This window comes from Chiloscyllium plagiosum, chromosome 16 (assembly GCF_004010195.1).
Source record: "Chiloscyllium plagiosum isolate BGI_BamShark_2017 chromosome 16, ASM401019v2, whole genome shotgun sequence".
NCBI lineage: Eukaryota > Metazoa > Chordata > Chondrichthyes > Orectolobiformes > Hemiscylliidae > Chiloscyllium > Chiloscyllium plagiosum.
Genome location: NC_057725.1, coordinates 69557837 through 69575740, shown reverse-complemented (window position 1 = coordinate 69575740; position 17904 = coordinate 69557837). Strand labels below are relative to the sequence as shown.

The window sequence follows — 17904 nt, the reverse complement described above, 5'->3', positions numbered from 1 at the left end:
TTGTGCGGGTGCCCCGGAGATGTTCTCTAAAGCGCTCTGCTAGGAGGCGTCCAGTCTCCCCAACGCAGAGGTGACCGCATCGGGAGCAACAGATACAATAAATGATATTGGTGGATGTGCAGGTAAACCTTTGATGGATGTGGAAGGCTCCTTTAGGGCCTTGGATGGAGATGAGGAAGGAGGTGTGGGCGCAGGTTTTGCAATTCCTGCGGTGGCAGGGGAAGGTGCCAGGATGGGAGGGTGGATTGTAAGGGGGGGGTGGAACGTGGACCTGACCAGGTAGTCACAGAGGGAACAGTGTTTGCAGAAGGCGGAGAGGGGTGTGGAGGGAAATATATCCCTGGTGGTGGGGTCTTTTTGGAGGTGGCGGAAATGCTGGCGGATGATTTGGTTTATGCGAAGGTTGGTAGGATGGAAGGTGAGCACCAAGGGCATTCTGTCCTTGTTAGAGTTGGAGGGTTGGGGTCTGAGGACGAAGGTGCGGGATGTGGACGAGATGCATTGAAGGGCATCTTTAACCACATGGGAAGAGAAATTGCGGTCTCTAAAGAAGGAGGCCATTGGTGTGTTCTATGGTGGAACTGGTCCTCCTGGGAGCAGATACGGCGGAGGCGGAGGAATTGGGAATAAGGGATGGCATTTTTGCAAGAGGTAGGGTGGGAAGAGGTGTAATTCAGGTAGCTGTGGGGGTTTGTAAAAAATGTCAGTGTCAAGTCGGTCGTCATTAATGGACTTGGAGAGGTCCAGGAAGGGGAGGGAGGTGTCAGAGATGGTCCAGGTAAATTTTACCGAGTAGAGTTATATGCCAACAGTTTATGATTGTTTACCTGTAACTTGTGTCCAATAATTTGTATTAAATAACAAACATTAAGCACACAAATCTGGACTGTGGTTTCTGCCAACCTGGGTGTAAGACAGATAAATTGCATACTTTATAAGATGTTAAATTTCAGTGTCAAGTCCAGGAGCAGCGGGGCTCAATGTTTACTGTGCTATCTCAGTGAGGCATAACGACAGTGAAAGAGATTTGAAAGATTGAGGTCACTTCTGCTATTGTCACCCTAGGGACCCTCACCCTACAATGCAACGTACTTGAACACAGTCGCTTTTGAAGAGAAAGAATGAGAGAAGATAGAGAATGAAAGGAAGGCAGGAAGGAGAGCAAAGAAGAAAGAGTGAAGAGAGACACAGAAAGAAAACAGATATATTTGTATTGGCAATCTTATATCTCAAAGTTCTTTGTCTTTTGTACTCAGAGTCAGACAGTCAGAGATGTACAGCACAGAAATAGACCCTTCGCTCCAACTCATCCATGCCGACCAGATTTCCCAACCCAATTTAGTCCCACTGGCCCATATCCCTCCAAACCCTTCCTATTCATATACCTATCCAAATGCCTCTTAAATGTTGCAATTGTACCAGCCTCCCCACTTCCTCTGGCAGCTCGTTCCATACACGTACCACCCTCTGTGTGAAAAAGTTGCCCCTTAGGTCTCTATTGTATCTTTCCCCTCTCACCCTAAACCTATGCCTCTAGTTCTAGACTCTCCCACCCCAGGGAAAAGACTTTGTCTATTTATCCTATTCATGCCCCTCATGATTTTATAAACCTCTATAAAGTCATCCCTCAGCCTCCAAAGCTCCAGGTAAACAGGGAGAACTAGTCATTTGGATACAGAGCTGGCTTGAAGGTAGAAGACAGAGGGTGGTAGTGGAGGGTTTTTTTTTTCAGATTGGAGGCTTTGTAGGTTATCTAGACACTAGGTCCTACCTTTGTAGGTCATCTAGACCCCTATGAATATCTCACTTCCTGGTTAGTATAGCAGTTAGGACTCACGCCTATCATGCAGGAGACTGGTGTTCAATTCCTCTCCCTATAGCTCAAATCCTCCAACCTGGCAACATCCTCGTAAGATTTGCTTTTCCAAAATGCAGCACCTCACATTTATCTAAATTAAACTCCATCTGCCATTTCTCAGCCCATTGGCCCATCTGATCATGATCCCGTTGTAATCTGAGGTAACCTTCTTCGCTGTCCACTGCTATGGCGAGTACAACACTCCTCAGATATGGGAACCAAAACTGTACAAAAAGGTGCAGTCACACCAAGGTTCTATACACATATGATGGATGAAAATAAGAAATTAGAAAAGGAGCAGGTCTTGAGCCTGCACAACTATAGGGGTGGCACAGTAGCTCAGTGGTTAGCACTGCTGCCTCTCAGCGCCAGGGACCTGGGTTCGATTCCAGCCACGGGCGACTGTGTCTGCATGGGTTTCCTCCAGGTCCTCCGGTTTCCTCCCACAATCTAAAGTTGTGCAGGTTAGGTGAATTGGCTATGTTAAATTGCGCATAGTGTTCAGGGATATGTAGGTTAGGTGCATTAGGTCAAGGGTAAAGTATGGGAATGGCGTAATGGGTCTGGGTGGGTTACTCTTCAGAGGGTTGGTGTGGACTTATTGGGCCAAATAGCTTGTTTCCACACTGTAGGGATTCTATGGTAAAGCTCCAACTCCTCAGTCACAACACGCCCCCATAACATGCAACCTCAGGTAAAAAATCTGTCTAACTCAAGAGTTTGACATATCCATTGACTGAGCATCCACTGTTCTCTGGGGAAGATAGCCCTACTCTCTACACCTTAAATGGAAGATCCCTTTATTTTAAACTAAGTTCCAGTTTCTTTCACAACGAGAAACTTAGCAGTCCTCTGTTGAGTCCCTCAGGAGGGGATCTCATGTTTTAATGAAATCAGCTCTCATTTTCTAAACTCCGGTGGGTACAGGAAAAACTTACTCATCCTTTTCTCAAGTAAAAGTCCTCAACCCAGCCTTCTCTGAACTGCCTTAAGTGCAAGAGCATCCCTCCTCACCACCAAAACTATACATAATATTCTAAGTACAGTCTCCCTAATTCTCTGTACAGTGGTGGCAAGATTTCCATATTTTTATACAACAAATCTCCTTTTATAAAGGCAAAGATTCGTTTTCCAATTAATTAATGTACCTGCATATTAATTAATGTACCTGCATATTAATTTGTTGTGAATCAGGTCACTCTGTACTGCATCATCCTGCATTTAAGTAATATTTTGCTTTCTATTTTTCCTAATAAAATGGACAACTTCATATCGCCCACATTATCGTCCATTTGCCAAATCATTATCCACATGCCTTTGTCTTGTAAATCTGTCTTGTAAATGTTCGAAGACTCTGCTTTCACCCCTTTTTGAGGAGGAGAGTTCCAAAATCTCATGACTTTGGAGAGAAATGATTTTGTCTCATCTATTGTAATTGAAAGACCTGGATTCTTTCAGAGATAGTATCCATTCCCCATTTACTCTGTCAAGACCCTCCAGGCTTTATATATTTTAGTCAAGTTGCCACTTACTCTTTTGAAGTTGGGCAGATACAAGCCAAGCCTGTTCAACTTTTCATAAGACACAGGTGCAGAATGAGGCATTGGGCTCATCAAGATTTCCTTGTTTGTGAAGTCATGACGGATCGGAGTCCGAGTCCTCGAATCCACTTTCCCGCCTTTTCCCCAGCACCCTTGATTCCCTTACTGATTGAAAATCTCTCTCTCTCTCAGCCTCTCTCTTGCCCTCTGTGTAATTAGGAATAGGCAATAAATGCAGCTGTGGCCAGCGACACCCGCATCCCGTGAGTGAACACAAAATAAACCATCCATCTCTTTCCATTTATCAACCGATCCTAAATATTCTGTACCCTTCAAGATTCAGGTCCCAGTCAATGTCATCCTGCAGTTATGTCTTTGTAATGGCTGCTAGGTTGTAGTTCTTCATTTTTATCTGCAATCTCTATTCATTTGTTTTGTTTCGAATGTCATATGTGCTCAGGCACAAGCTATAGTTTTATCCTTCCACTTTCTTTGAAAATTCTTGTTGTATCGATTGGTTAACTCTTAGATCCATACTCTTTATCCTTCCCGTCATGGTCTGTTTACACTTCCCATATTAATGCCTAACTCTTTGGCCTTGACTCCACTCTTTGATTTACCACATCTTGACAAATTTGACCCCTTACAGTTTAAAACAATGTCGATTTGAAGCTGGCAAATACATCAGCTTTAGCACCGCTCAGGTTGAGACTGAATCATTAGTACAGCGCACTTTTATCTCGCTACTGGTGCCAGTGCTCAATGTGGAGGACTCAACTTCCCTCTCAATAATAAAGCAAGGTGCTCAGTTCAAGTGCAATTTAGGAAGGGTAGGAAATTCTTGTCTTGCCAGTGATGCCCAGGTCCAGAGAATATTTTCAAAATCAATGCTGGAACTTCACACAGTTGCATGTAAAAGGCACACATTACTAACAAGTTCATGACACTTGCCTGATTTTCCTTCATGGTTTCTTCAATTATTTTGCTGTTCAGTGACTCGTTCAACAGCTTCTCATAGCGAGGGCAGTTTGATAATGGGAACTTGAGGAGCTGGAACAACACACAGAACTTTCAGCAGACTTTAGGTGAAGACAGCTCAACTTGCACCACAATAAGTTGAAGGAGAGCCTGGATCATGCCAGGCATCAATGTCAAACTATGCGTAAATGGGTGGCGAGTCCCCATCCTGTTCCAGAAAGTAATTCAGGTATCAGGACCTCAAGATTTCTCCACATTTCCAGCCTTGGGGATACTTACCTTTTCATCTTTCAAAGGCACTGTATGCACAGGGATGGGCTGCCAGTTAAGATCAGGCTGGAAGATCTGATGTCCATGTGGAGGGTACAGACCAGCAAGATCTGCTTGAGCACTCATCAGAGTTCGGTCGATATCTGTACTCCGAACGTAAATCTACAGCAGAGAGAAAGTACAGGTCAAAAGACACGCCAGGTGAGTTCTTAAGGTCAAGTGGCTTGCCTGGTATGGGGCAACAAGGCTACCAAGCGTTTCCGCTGTTCCTCATAATCACTAGGTCAACTGCCAACCCAACATGCTCCCTACAGCACCTGCACTTAAAGACTGCAGTTTTTCAAAGAGAATATAGAGAGGCACCTCTTTACAGAAACTAGGGCCAGTCCTGGAAATAAAAAGCACCTTCACTGTTGAATGTAAAGGTCACCTTCCCTGCAGGCATTGTGCATTACAGTGATCATAACTGAAGACAAGCGTGTTTCACCGAAGCTGTGAAATACCAAGTGCCTCGATGATGGGATGTGGACAAGCTAGGTCCATTGATGGTGGTATCCAGAATGTTCTGATAGTCTGTGTGGAAGGCCAGCTTGCAGTCTACAGCATTGACTTCCTGTTCCTGAAGTTGCTGCGGTGCATGGATTTCAGAGGCCCAGCTAGAATAAAAATTAGAGGGAACACCAGGTGTCCAGCCACCAAGCACAGTGCATGGACAGATTGTGTTGTTCCTCTGTTGCAGCGCTCCTCCTGAAACAATAGAGTACATGACAGTGCAGAAAGATCCCACTAATGACTTTATCGACTATGAAAAAGCTAGCAAAGTGTGGTGCTAGAAAACGCACAGGAGGTCAGGCAGCAGAGGAGCAGGAGAGTCGATGTTTCAAGCATGACCCTCTATCTGGACCTGAACCATCATGCCCATTTCTTCCTGGGTTTACTGTGAATTAATCATGAGGCAAAGCAGATTTTACTCTCAAATTCAACTCCCCCTGTGATTGTTTTATTTCAAAAATATACTTTGTTCAGAAAAATATCTTTACAAACATACGTATTCACTAAAGCAGTTCTGTTCTGTACAGTAGCATAAGAAGAAACAATTGGATTTTGACTTTATCCCGCAAATAAATCAAAATGCATTTCTTATTTGTATAAAATTATATTTACAAATATCGGGAGGGTCCGATAATTGAATGGAGCCCCATTTAACTTCGGTAGAAGTACCTTAGTTGGTGGTCTTTCTCTACTGTGCCTTGGTGGTCGCTGCCCCAAGCTTTGGTACATCCCTGGACCTTGGAATATGCCAGTTTGCAATACTCAGCCAAAGTCAGCTCCTAGTTTTGGAAGGCCAACAAGCTTAGGACAGACAAAAGAGTGTCTTTCACCAAGTCAATGGTTGTCTAGGTGTGCATCCCAGAGAATAGTCCATTCAGCACAAAATCCTGCATCATGGAACTGCTTAGGACAAAAACCACTATATCACTCCAGACTTCCTTTGCAAAGGCACGTTCCAGGAGGACACATGTGACAGTCTCTACTTCATCACAGCTGCTTTGAGGAAAACATTCAGTGGTACAGAAGGGTGTACATAAAGGATCTCACAGGTAGTATTCGACTCATTACCAGTCGAAGTGGTGTCCTTCCTTATCTATATGGAAGGATACTAGTGAGAGAGAGAGGGTCATGTCGTTTTGTGGCTAGTTGGTGTTCATGTATCCTAATACATCCAGGATACATGAACATCAACTAGCCACAAAGTGACATACAGACAAGGAAGGACACCACTTCGACTGGGACAACACATCCATCCCAGGACAAGCCAAACAGAGACACGCACGAGAATTCCTAGAAGCATGGCATTCCAACCGGAACTCTATCGACAAACACATCAAATTAGATCCCATCTACCACTCCCCTGAGAAAAAGAACAGGAGATGACATCACCAACCCAAAGAACACCAACCATATAAATAGAAAGCAGGAATCAGCAGCAGTGCCTCACCCGGCGGCCCACTGAAGATGTTATCTAGTAGGCTGACGAAACATCTGGAAATGAACCTTCCAGCTCAGCAAGCAAACCTACATCCATTTATATTAATGACTTGGATGAAAATGCAGATGGGTGGGTTAGAAAGTTTGCAGATGACACAAAGATCAGTGGAGTTGTTGATAGTGTAGAAGGTTGTCAAAGGATACAATGGGATACAGTTGCAGATATGGGCAAAGAAATGGTAGAGTTTAATCTCGGTAAGTGTGAGGTGCTGCACTTTGGGAGATCAAATGCTAAGGAAAAGTATGCAGTTAATGGCAGGACCATGAACAGCATTGATGTACAGATTGATCGACGGGTTCATAGCTCCCTGAAAGCAGCCATGCAAGTAGATAGGATGGTAAAGATGAGAAATGGCATGCTTGTCTTTATTGGCTGGGGAACGGAGTACAAGAAGTCATGTTGCAGATTTATAAGACTTTAGTTGGGACACACAGAGTATTGCTGATTGCCGGATTACAGCAAAGATGTGAAGGCTGTGGACAGGATGCAGAAAAGGTTTACCAGGATGCTACCTGGATTAGAGGACATGAGCTATAAAGGTGAGGCTAGAAAAATTTGGGTTGTTTTCTCTGGAGCAGCAAAGTTTCAGGGAGACTTGACAGAAGTCTATAAGATTATGAGATGCATAGATAGGGTTGCTGGTCAGAATCGATTTCCCAGAGATAAAAAATCTAATACTAGGGGGTTAGCATTTAAGGTGAGAGAGGGAAAAGTTCAAAGGAGATGTGTGGGGCAAGTTTTTTTACACAGATAGTAGGTATCTGGAATTCCTGCCTGGGTGGTCATGGAGAGATATGATAGGGACTTTTAGACGAATATGCAAGGAATGGAAGGATATGGGCCAAGGGCAGGCAGTCGGGATTAGTTTAATTTGGAATCACTGTCAGCACAACATCAGAACAAGTGCCTGTTCCTGTGCTGCACTGTTTTATGTTCTATGAACCACATATTCTCAGCAACTTCAGGTAATTGTTCTGACGGTGAAAGGAATAAAGGATTGGTTGACCCATTTCCCAAAGAATATAGCCTCGCTTTTGCTTCAATTTACCTCAGATCCAAAGGCCACTTCGTACTGGCTCATGATTGTGCGCACTGACAGCGGGTCCAAGCAGAAAGTGGCGACATCATCCATGAACAGGGAGGCTTTGATCTGTAGGCCTCCACTGTCCTTGGACTCCTTGCAATCCTTAGTCAGGCGTCCCTCTTGTTTGCATTTCCTGCAGAAAGTCACTTTGCAGTTTCCTGCCATGTGCCCTGACCTCCTGCAGGTTTGGCACACTCCAGGCTGGCCCACCTATGCCAGATGGCCTCAGTCTTCTCTAATCATGAAGCTGGAGGGCAGGTGGAGGATGGTCTGACTAGCATTCACTTCAGGGGCACCTTCACCTGCTGCTTGCTGGTCCAGATTCTGAGGGAGTCCATCACATCTATGCTACCTCTTTCAAGCTTTACATATCTTCTCTGGAAGGTCAGGACATTTGCTGCCAGGACAGGGGTGTTGTACATCTGGATTGTAACAAACCGGTCGCTCGGTGCAGGGAGAATGAACAATAATGCCACAGACAGAACGAAGAGGACTCTCAGCTCCTTTCTCCGCAAAAACCTTCAGGAGACGCTCACTTTGCTTCACATTCCTGAGGGTCGCCTCAAAACCATCCCCACCCCTACTGAGGGGATCATGCAGACAGAAAACACCTGCTGCTTGGAACTCACAGCAATCCAGAATAACTTTCCTCACTAAAAAGGTCCAATCAACCGACAAATTTTCCCCTACTTTCTTCACAGTCATCCTGACTGTGTTTCAGATACAGGCATGAACAAAGGTCGTAGCTTTGGTTGACTGGCCACTGAATTGGCCAAAGCCAGCATGAAGATCCATCAAATGTATCTCAGCCCAACAGACGATCCTCTAAGTTCTCTTCACAATCCAGCAATGGTCTCAGGATCTTCTGATGATGGAGGTTCACATCTCGTACGTGCTCTATGAGAACCACCTTCTGAATTATAATATCTCCCCGGGCACCTTGACCATATTTGGATTAGCCAATGTGGAAGGAAAGGTACTGCAGCTGAAAAGCATTATTTTCCACACATTAACAATATGTCAACACCATTACTATAGAAAACCCAGGGTACAGTTGTTTGTACAGTTGAAACAAATCGAATTAGAGCTCTAAGGAAGAGCCATTAAAAGTCATTTGTCAAAAAGCAAGGATTTATGGATTCAGAATAAACAGCCACTACAATTAAAAGTAACTATTGTGTCCCATCATATTCATTAATGTACTCAGGGCTGGAAATTGGCAACATAGACTGGCCAACAGACAGGAGTTTATCATGAACCTATTATATAGAAAAAGGTAAATATGTTTGATTCTAGACACTAGACTTTAGGAAATGTAAAGACAAAATAGATTTACAACAATAGCTCGAGAGTAGAGGAACTACTATGGGAGATATATCTTCAAATTCATGGGGAATTATGTCAGTACTGGACAAAGAGAGAGCTTCTCTGTTGAGATGGGCTTCATTTGAATTGTGCTGTGACTCATATCTTGGTGAGCTTTACAACTGTAGTTGCAGGTAGGAGCTGTAAACTGTTAATGGGGTTGGGTTGAGTGTGTGGTGCTGGAAAAGCATAGCAGGTCAGGCAGCATCCAAGGAGCAAAAGAATCGATGTTCCGGGCATGGGCCCTTCATCAGGAATGAGGCTTGTGGGTCTGAGCTGAGAGATAAATAGGAGGGGAGTGGGGTTGGGGGAAGGTAGCTGGGAAAGTGACAGGTGGATGAAGGTGAGGGAGATGGTGATAGGTCAGAGGGGGGAGTGATGGACAGGTCCAGAAAGCAGTGCTGAGTTGGAGGCTTGGGACTGGGATAATGTGGCGAGGGGGGGAAGTGAGGAAGCTGTTGAAATCCACATTTATCCCGTGTGGTTGCAGGGTCCCAAGGCGGAATATGAAACGTTCTTCCTCCAGGTGTTGGGTGGAGGACCACCTAATTTTGGTGGTGGAGGAGGACAAGGACCTGCATGCCCTTGACAGAGTAGCAGGGGGAGTTGAAGTCTTCAGCCACGGGATGGTGGGTTTCGTTGGTGCGGGTGTCCCAGAGATGTTCTCTGTAAAGATCTGCAAGGTGTCCTGTCTCCCTGATGTAGAGGAGACCACACCAGGTGCAACGGATGCAGTAGATGAGATTGGTAGAGGTATAGATAATTTTCTGATGGATGTGGAAGGATCCATTGGGCGCTTGGACTGAGGTGAGGGAAGTGGTGTGGGCACAGGTTTTGCACTCTCTGCGGTGGCAGGGAAAGGTGCCAGGAGTGGGGTGTGGGCTTGTAGGGGGTGTGGACCTGAAGAGGGAATCGCGGAGGGAATGGTTGCTCTGGAACACTGATGGGGGTGGGGAGGGAAATACATACCTTTGGTGGTGGGGTCCGTTTGAAGGTGGCGGAAGATGTATGTGTATGTTGGAGGAAGGTGAGGACCGTGGTGGGGGGGGGGTTCTGTCCTTGTTGCATTGGGAGAGGTGGGGTTCAAGGGCGGTGATGCGTGAAGTGGAGGAGATGCACTGGAGGGCATCATCAGTGGGCGGCACGGTGGCACAGTGGTTAGCACTGCTGCCTCACAGCACCAGAGACCCGGGTTCAATTCCCGCCTCAGGCGACTGACTGTGTGGAGTTTGCACGTTCTCCATGTGCCTGCGTGGGTTTCCTCCGGATGCTCCGGTTTCCTCCTACAGTCCAAAAATGTGCGGGTTAGGTGAATTGGCCGAGCTAAATTGCCCGTAGTGTTAGGTGAAGGGGTAAACGTAGGGGAATGGGTCTGGGTGGGTTGCGCTTTGGTGGGTCGGTGTGGACTTGTTGGGCCGAAGGGCCTGTTTCCACACTGTAAGTAATCTAATCTAATCTGTAAGTAATCTAATATAACCTCGTGGGAAGGGAAGGTGCGATCGTGGAAGGAGGAGGCCATCTGGGACTTTCTGAGGTGGAAGTGGTCATTCTAAGAAAGATACAGCAGAAGTGGAGGGTTTTCCAGCAACACACCTCTCAACTCTGATGTCCAGCATCCGTAGTCCTCACTTTCTCCTGGAGTTTCAACTGAGAGCAAGTTTAAAACATCAAAAAGTAATGAGAGAGTCAATGTGCAAGGTTGTGAAGAAGTGAACAATAAAAAAATTGTGATAGGAAGGGGTCAGAAAATACACACATGAGAGAGCAGCAGCAGAAATTAGAACATCAAGTACAAATGTCAATGCTTAAGACTCACTATCTGAATTCACACAACATTCGTAAAAAGATAGACGAGTTGACAGCACAAATTGAAATAACTGCATACGACCTATTAGCTAGTCTGGTTATGTGGTTGTACAGTGTCCAAAACTAGGATTTCAATATTCAGCTTTCTAGAAGAATAGATAAAAAGTAAAGCAGGTGGGACAACTTTGTTAATAAAGCATAATATTAATGCTGTGGCGAACAGTGGTATAGGTACAGCAGATCATGATGTGGAATCTGTTTGGAAGATCCCACTTCCTCCCCATAGCCTCTTCAGGCCTCCTTCCCATCCTCACTTGCTCTCTTGATCCCCAATCCCTCTCCATACACTCTCCAGATCCCCTCTCCATCTGCTCTCCAGAACCCCTCTCCCTCTCCAAACGCTCTCCTGACATCCTAGTAATTCCCATTTCTACTTCCTAACTTGATACCATCCTTTGTCAGTCCCATCTACTCCTCATTATCTAGTTCCAAGCTGTCCATCCTCCCTCAATTATGTTCCCCTTCTGACTCCATTATACACCAAAGTCTCTTCTTCGCCTCAGTCAAAACATAGCTGCAAACTTCCCTTCTCCTAATCCCATTGAGTATAGTCCAGTTCTCCCTGCCCACCCCACTCCTTCACCTCCCACCTGCCAGTAACCCTCCTCCTCTTTCCTCTTATTCCCCTTGTCCCAATTTGCATTATCCAGGTCCTACAGACCATTGAGCTCCTCACCTCTTGTCGGTCGTACGAGGAGTTGAGGAAAGCTTCATAACGTTTTCGCAGAAACTGGCCCAGCTCATAATGCTGCCTCATCCCAACCTAGAAAAGAGCAGCAGAAATCCCTGGTCATTACTGGAGGAGACCAGTCAGCACCACATGTCAGGAAGGGGCCAGAAAATACACACAGGAGAGAGCAGCAGAAATTAGAACAATCACAAGGGTGGGATCCACAATCCTGACAGGTGACAGCATCCTCTGAAGAGGTAGACAGGTGGTGACATGAGCTATTGGGGTTCTCAGCACAGAACAAAGGGCAGATACTAAAACTCAGTACGCTCAAAGAGGCCCAGTAGCTTATTGCCAGTGCTGACTAGACAGACAGAAACCAGTTGTTACACAACCTTGTTTGGTTGAAATCCAGGAACCCTGTCAGATGACCAAAACCTCTCTTCTTTGATTACAGGTTTCATTGCACAGCTTGTGAACCCTTGTTTCAGTTTGGTGGAAAGCAATTTTAACTGTTAACATGGAGCCCATATGAATCTAACTGGTGACACCAGAGCCCAAGTCTGCATCTTGCCCAAATCATCTTCAAAATCTAGTTCTGGCAGAAACTTTATATCAGCTGGAAAAGTGAGTATATAACTGACGCCAGCGTGCTTTCATCAACTTTAAGAAGGAAGTCAACCAACTCCATCCACCCACTCACCCAGCCACCCTCTGGGTTTCAGGACTCCGTCTCAAATTATATGAATGAATGCCAAATTAATGTCTGTGTTCTTAAGTTTTGTATTTCCAAGCATGCATTCTTTTGTTCATTAACCTAAGACTTGAGCATGAATGAAGCATCTTTGTTTAAATTTGTACACAAGATGTGGATACTGCTGGTTAAGTCAGAATTTATTATCCATCACTAATTGACCTCAGGGCTATTAAGAGTCAACTGCATTGTTGTGGGTCTGAGACACATGTGGTCAGACCAGGTAAAGAAGGTAGTTTATTTCTCAATAGGACATGAGGGAACCATATGGGTTTTTCCTAAAATCAACGATTAATTCTTTATTAGATTCTTACTTCCAAATTTTTGTTGAATTCAAATTCCACCATCTGCTGCGGCAGGATTTGAACTGAGGTCCCCACAACATCAACTGAGTTTCTTGATTATTATCGCTGGGCTACTACGAAGCCATTGCCTGCCCTATGTTTTAAACTCTGAAGACAGTTTGATGCATGAAATATAAACTGGACTTCACATTAAGGATCTTGGGGTGGGGGATGAAACAGAGCAACGCACCACGATCAGTTTCAAAAGTGTGCGGCATGATGGCTCAGTGTGTGGCACTACTGCCCCACAGCACTGTGGGCCGAGGTTCAATTTTGGTTGACTGTCTGTATAGTGTCTGTACTGTGTCTGTGTAGGTTCCCTCTGGATACTCCGGTTTCCTCCCACAATCCAAAGATGTGCAGATTAGATGGTTTAGCCATGGTTAATGTGGGGTAACAGGGTAGGGTAGAGGCTGGGTCTGAGTGGGATGGTCTTTGGACAGACTCAATGGGCCGATAGGCCTTTTCCTGCACTGTAGTGGTTCTATGATTCTATGAAAATGGAAAAGAAATACAAAGAATTAAATCGCTGCTTAAACTTTCGCCCAATCTATAATAATTGGGCAACCCAACCATGATGAGGTCAATTGGACTTGGGCAGCAGTGATAACAGCTTTGGGTGCCCAATGAGTGATATCCAACAAGGGGTTCTCCCTTAAAGTCTCTGTACTAATGACTACCATATCAGTGTCACTAGGGTCAAATGGCTATCTCACTGTGTTGTTGAAGATCAGACATCTTGTCATTGGAAAATCAAATGATTTTCCTCTGCACACCAGAACAAGGAGGGACTGTACATTCCTGTAGGAAAGAGGATGGTGACAGCAAACCAGGTACATGGATCCTGTACCAAAAGGAGGTGTGCCAAGAATGAGCAGAGTCTGAGGTGCCACATTCTTAACAATGACTACACACACAGCAACAGACCTCCCTTAGAGAGTAGTTCTCAGATCAGAATATGGGGAAGTCAACACTTCGAGAAGGTTGGAGGGGCGGGTGTGAGACAGAGAGACAAATGAGGGAGGGGCAAGCAGCACTGACCTGAGTAAGCTGCCCGAAACCTTGCGGCCAGTCCTCCTCTGTATATGGATCTGAAGGGTATTTATTGATCGGTGAGCGGTCCCCATGGCGATAAATCTGGGAATATAAAATGAAGATTATGGCTGAATTCAATAATAGTTTAATTCTTACCAATATACATACAGTAAGTAAAGGCCACATTCAACTGCAGTCATCTCCTGGGCTGTGAGAAAGAGGAAGACACTTGTACATGCACAGAATGTGAGTGAGAGACCTGCAAACATATGCCTGGGCCTAGGCTCACTGGAGTTTAGAAGACTGAGAAGTGATCTTATTGAAACGTGCAAGATTCTGAGCAGCCTTGACACACGTTGACCAAGTGTTTCCTCTCCTGGGGAAAGCAAGAGAAATCCAGTGCCCAAGTTTCATAAGAAATTGTTCCCCATTGTCATGACAGTGACAGGAGGAATCTATTGATAATCAGACTCCATGATCCTGACAGTCACAATGTAAGTGTGGTCAATCAATCACCGAAATAACCAAACGCTTCTTTTTTGTACTTCCACCCAGAACAAAAGAAACATTGATCATGCTTCTTTAATTAACTCAAAATACCCCCACTTACTATAAACAAAAAGTATCGAAAAGCAAGTGGAAGCTACTAATTAACATTTATGCTATACTCCAGAATTAATCTGTATCAAACACAAACACAGACTCAATTCAAAAATTCAAGTCTCTGCTGAGATGATGTGTTCCTCTGTGGGCCAAGGGTCTGTAAACAAAGGATAAAATGTGATGACTTCATAGGTACACTGACATTTCTGTTGATGAAGTCAAAAGATGGCCAGCTTTGATTCCAACGAACTTGGATTCAAGTCTTGGGAACATGATCACAATCCCACTTTCCAGGTTTTACCAGGTCGACATTTGGAAACTCTTAGGTTCCCAGGAATTTCAATTAAGAAACAGGATTCCTGGAGACTTGCTTGCAGCTTCAGTGGTGTCTTCCTTAAACTTGAAGAGCTCTTCCTAGGAGAAATAGCCCAGATGGATCCCATAGCAGCAGGCCATCCACAGACTAACAAACCACTAGGGGTGCTGTAGGATGGTAGTCAACCATTTCCTTCCAGACAACTGATGCCATAGCAATGCCATACTCATGTCAGACCAGAAGAAGCCCAACCAGACAGAAATGAACAAAATATGACAAACGGTTCATCCACCAGAAGCAGCACCTTGACATTAGGCAGTGTTTCATCACGCAAAGAAAAATATTGATCTTTGTTCCTAAGAAGGAAACACACACCCAGGAGCACTCAAGTAGGAGAAAGTGTGGTGATCATCAAAGCCTCGCCACAAAAGACATGGGATGGAGGGAAATGAGATCTGTATCTGTTGATGATAATACAAGTATGGAGACATTATATAATTACATTGAAAAATTACATAATTACATGCTAAATACATAAAAATTCAAACATGTCAATGAAGGAGAAATGCAAATATATCAACGATGGGAAAAGGTAAGCATTCAAAGCATGAAGATGACTTGGGGTAGATGTAGTGTAAGGCAACACCAATCAATAGCATGTCAGATAAAAGCATGGAAGTGGTGTCAGATCATATGACAACGTGTGCAGCAGGACTTGAAACAGAGTGATCTCTCCCTCTCTTCATTACTGTAGCTCAACAAGTGTTTCTGAAGACCAAAGCTGATCTACATCCAACTCCAAGCATATTTTCTAGATCCACATGATGCATGAGTGCGTGCACGAATGCGACAGAAAGAAGAAAATAAGACATGCGTGTACACTGGATTTGTTAGATAACAGGTGACTTTTGAATGGTTGCTGAGGAATGCATCCACACTAATCACAACGAACCCATAGCCAATGAACAATTTTCACAATATTAATCAAATGGCCAGGAACCCAGTGTGACTAAGAATATAACTCCCATCTCAAGGAGCCACCGAACAATTAGATTTGTAAGTCACTCTGCACTGTCAGCAGTGGGATTACAAACACTCCCAAATTCCAAATACTGAGATCAGGATCAGGGAAGAATAGGTGGTCTCCTGGCAGAGAAGGGATATGACCGGTTTGGAGAAGGAACCAGGATAGGATGGAATACACTGGGGCAAACCCTATGTGGGTGTCTCATGCCCTCTGCCGTAAGTTTACAGCAGGAAGTAAACATTCACATGGCAATGACAATTTACCAATTGACAACCTCAACTGCAGGGAGATCAAAAACAGAAACTGCTGGAGAAACTCAACTAGTCTGATAACATCTGTGGACAGAAAGCAGAGTTAATACTTCAGGCCCAGTGACCTTCTTTCAGACCCTTCTGAAGCACTGGTCACCTGAACAATTGCAATGGCAGCCCCACCAAATACAAAATTTTGTCTAGAGTACAATAGTAAGTGATCGCACAAAACACGGCCCATCAGAAACAGAGTGAGAGAAGAAATTGAGATGCGGGGTACACAAAGTGTGCACAAGGTAGGGAAAGGGGAAGATACACACATACACACAGACAGATTGAGAAACATGAACAATTAACATGATAGTACAGCAGAGAAACTTAGTAAACACTTGGAGGTGTTCAAAATCTTCAAACGATTTGAAGAGGCAATAAGATCCAGACAACTGGCAACCAGACAGTGCTAGGGGAAGCCAGATGAGGAAACATTTTTGCAACTGGTTCGGCTTCAAAATGCACGGTCTGAAAAGTGCAACTTTCAAAAGGCAATTGGTGACAGACTTGAAAATAAAAAATATACAGAGCTCTAGAGAGAGATCACAGTGTGGGATCAATTGGATCTTTCAAACAGATAACAAAGGAACAACAGACAATTGACTCATTCAATGCCACAAGCATCTGAAATTCTCAGCTGTCATACTTATCAACTCCCATCTTTTCTTCAAAATGCCTTTCAGTACCACAGTAGTTCACACAGAAAGAGATTCCATGTGCTTTCATTCGTTAGTGCTTCTTTCTATTGTTAGATCTCTTGGCCACCCATGTTTTGCCAAAGCAAGCTTTCAAATTACTGCAGTGATTTAGCTCAGAGCTTCTGTCCTCTTGCGAGCCTTCTGATTCTGTTCAAATGCTTTTTCATCCCACCTTTGATTGCCATTAGTTTCAACAATTTCACTTCTTGTCCCAATAAAACACATTTTAAATTGCTTTTGCACAAGTGACACAACAAACATGTCAGTTTTGAGTACAGCTTCCATACCATCCCAATCAAACATTCCCAGTATAAGTACAGCCAAGGGTTAAGTACAAAGTAACCTCTATTCTTTCAAAACTGACAGGAAAGTTCCCTCCCCAGTGTCAGAACTCTCTTAGGACAGGGACACAATGGGGGCGAGACATAAAGTAAAGCTCTCTCTTCTAAACTGAAATTAAAGCTCCTTCCCCAAAGTTCAAGGTCTAGGTACAATGAATTGAATGAACTCCTTTTGTTCTGCAATATTCCATGTCACTCAATTGCATTTATTGAAGATTGTCACATTTCAGGTTGTTTTTTGGACTGAAGACCTGTGATCAGTGGTGCTCTACAGGGATCTGTATTGGGTCCACTATACGAGGCATAGTTACTAAGTTTGCAGCGGGTGACACCAAAATTGCTGGTATAATGGACAGTGAAGACTGTTATCTAAGATTACAAAGAGATCTTTATCAATCAGGCCAATGGGCTGAAAAGTGGCAGATGAAGTCGAGTTGGATAAATGTGAGGTATTGCATTTTGGTAATACAAACAAGGACACGTCTTAGACAATTGATGGTAGGACCATGGGTAATTTTGAGCTGGAACATGTGTTGCTGGAAAAGTGCAGCAGGTCAGGCAGCATCCAAGGAGCAGGAGAATCGACGTTTCGGGCATAAGCCCTTCTTCAGTATTGAGGAGAGTGTGCCAAGCAGGCTAAGATAAAAGGTAGGGAGGAGGGACTTGGGGAAGGGGCGTTGGGAACGCGGTAGATGGAAGGAGGTGAAGGCGAGGGTGATAGGTCGGAGATGGGGTGGGGGCGGAGAGGTCAGGAAGAAGATTGCAGGTCAAGAAGGCGGTGCTGAGTCCGAGGGTTGGGACT

The 17904-nt window shown here is 44.5% G+C and overlaps 1 protein-coding gene across 3 annotated transcripts in view; it reads right to left on the bottom strand.

Annotated features, from left to right (window-relative positions):
- The window catches only part of acp2 (acid phosphatase 2, lysosomal), a 121056-nt gene that overhangs the window by 86826 nt on the left and 16326 nt on the right, over positions 1 to 17904 (bottom strand). For all 3 annotated transcript variants that reach the window (XM_043706324.1, XM_043706322.1, XM_043706323.1), the window contains exons 2-5: positions 13822 to 13917; positions 11689 to 11775; positions 4657 to 4809; positions 4351 to 4449 (exon numbers count right to left, since the gene is read on the bottom strand). In XM_043706324.1, coding sequence (XP_043562259.1) covers positions 4351 to 4449; positions 4657 to 4809; positions 11689 to 11775; positions 13822 to 13917 — 435 coding nt within the window. The remainder of the gene's footprint in view (positions 1 to 4350; positions 4450 to 4656; positions 4810 to 11688; positions 11776 to 13821; positions 13918 to 17904) is intronic.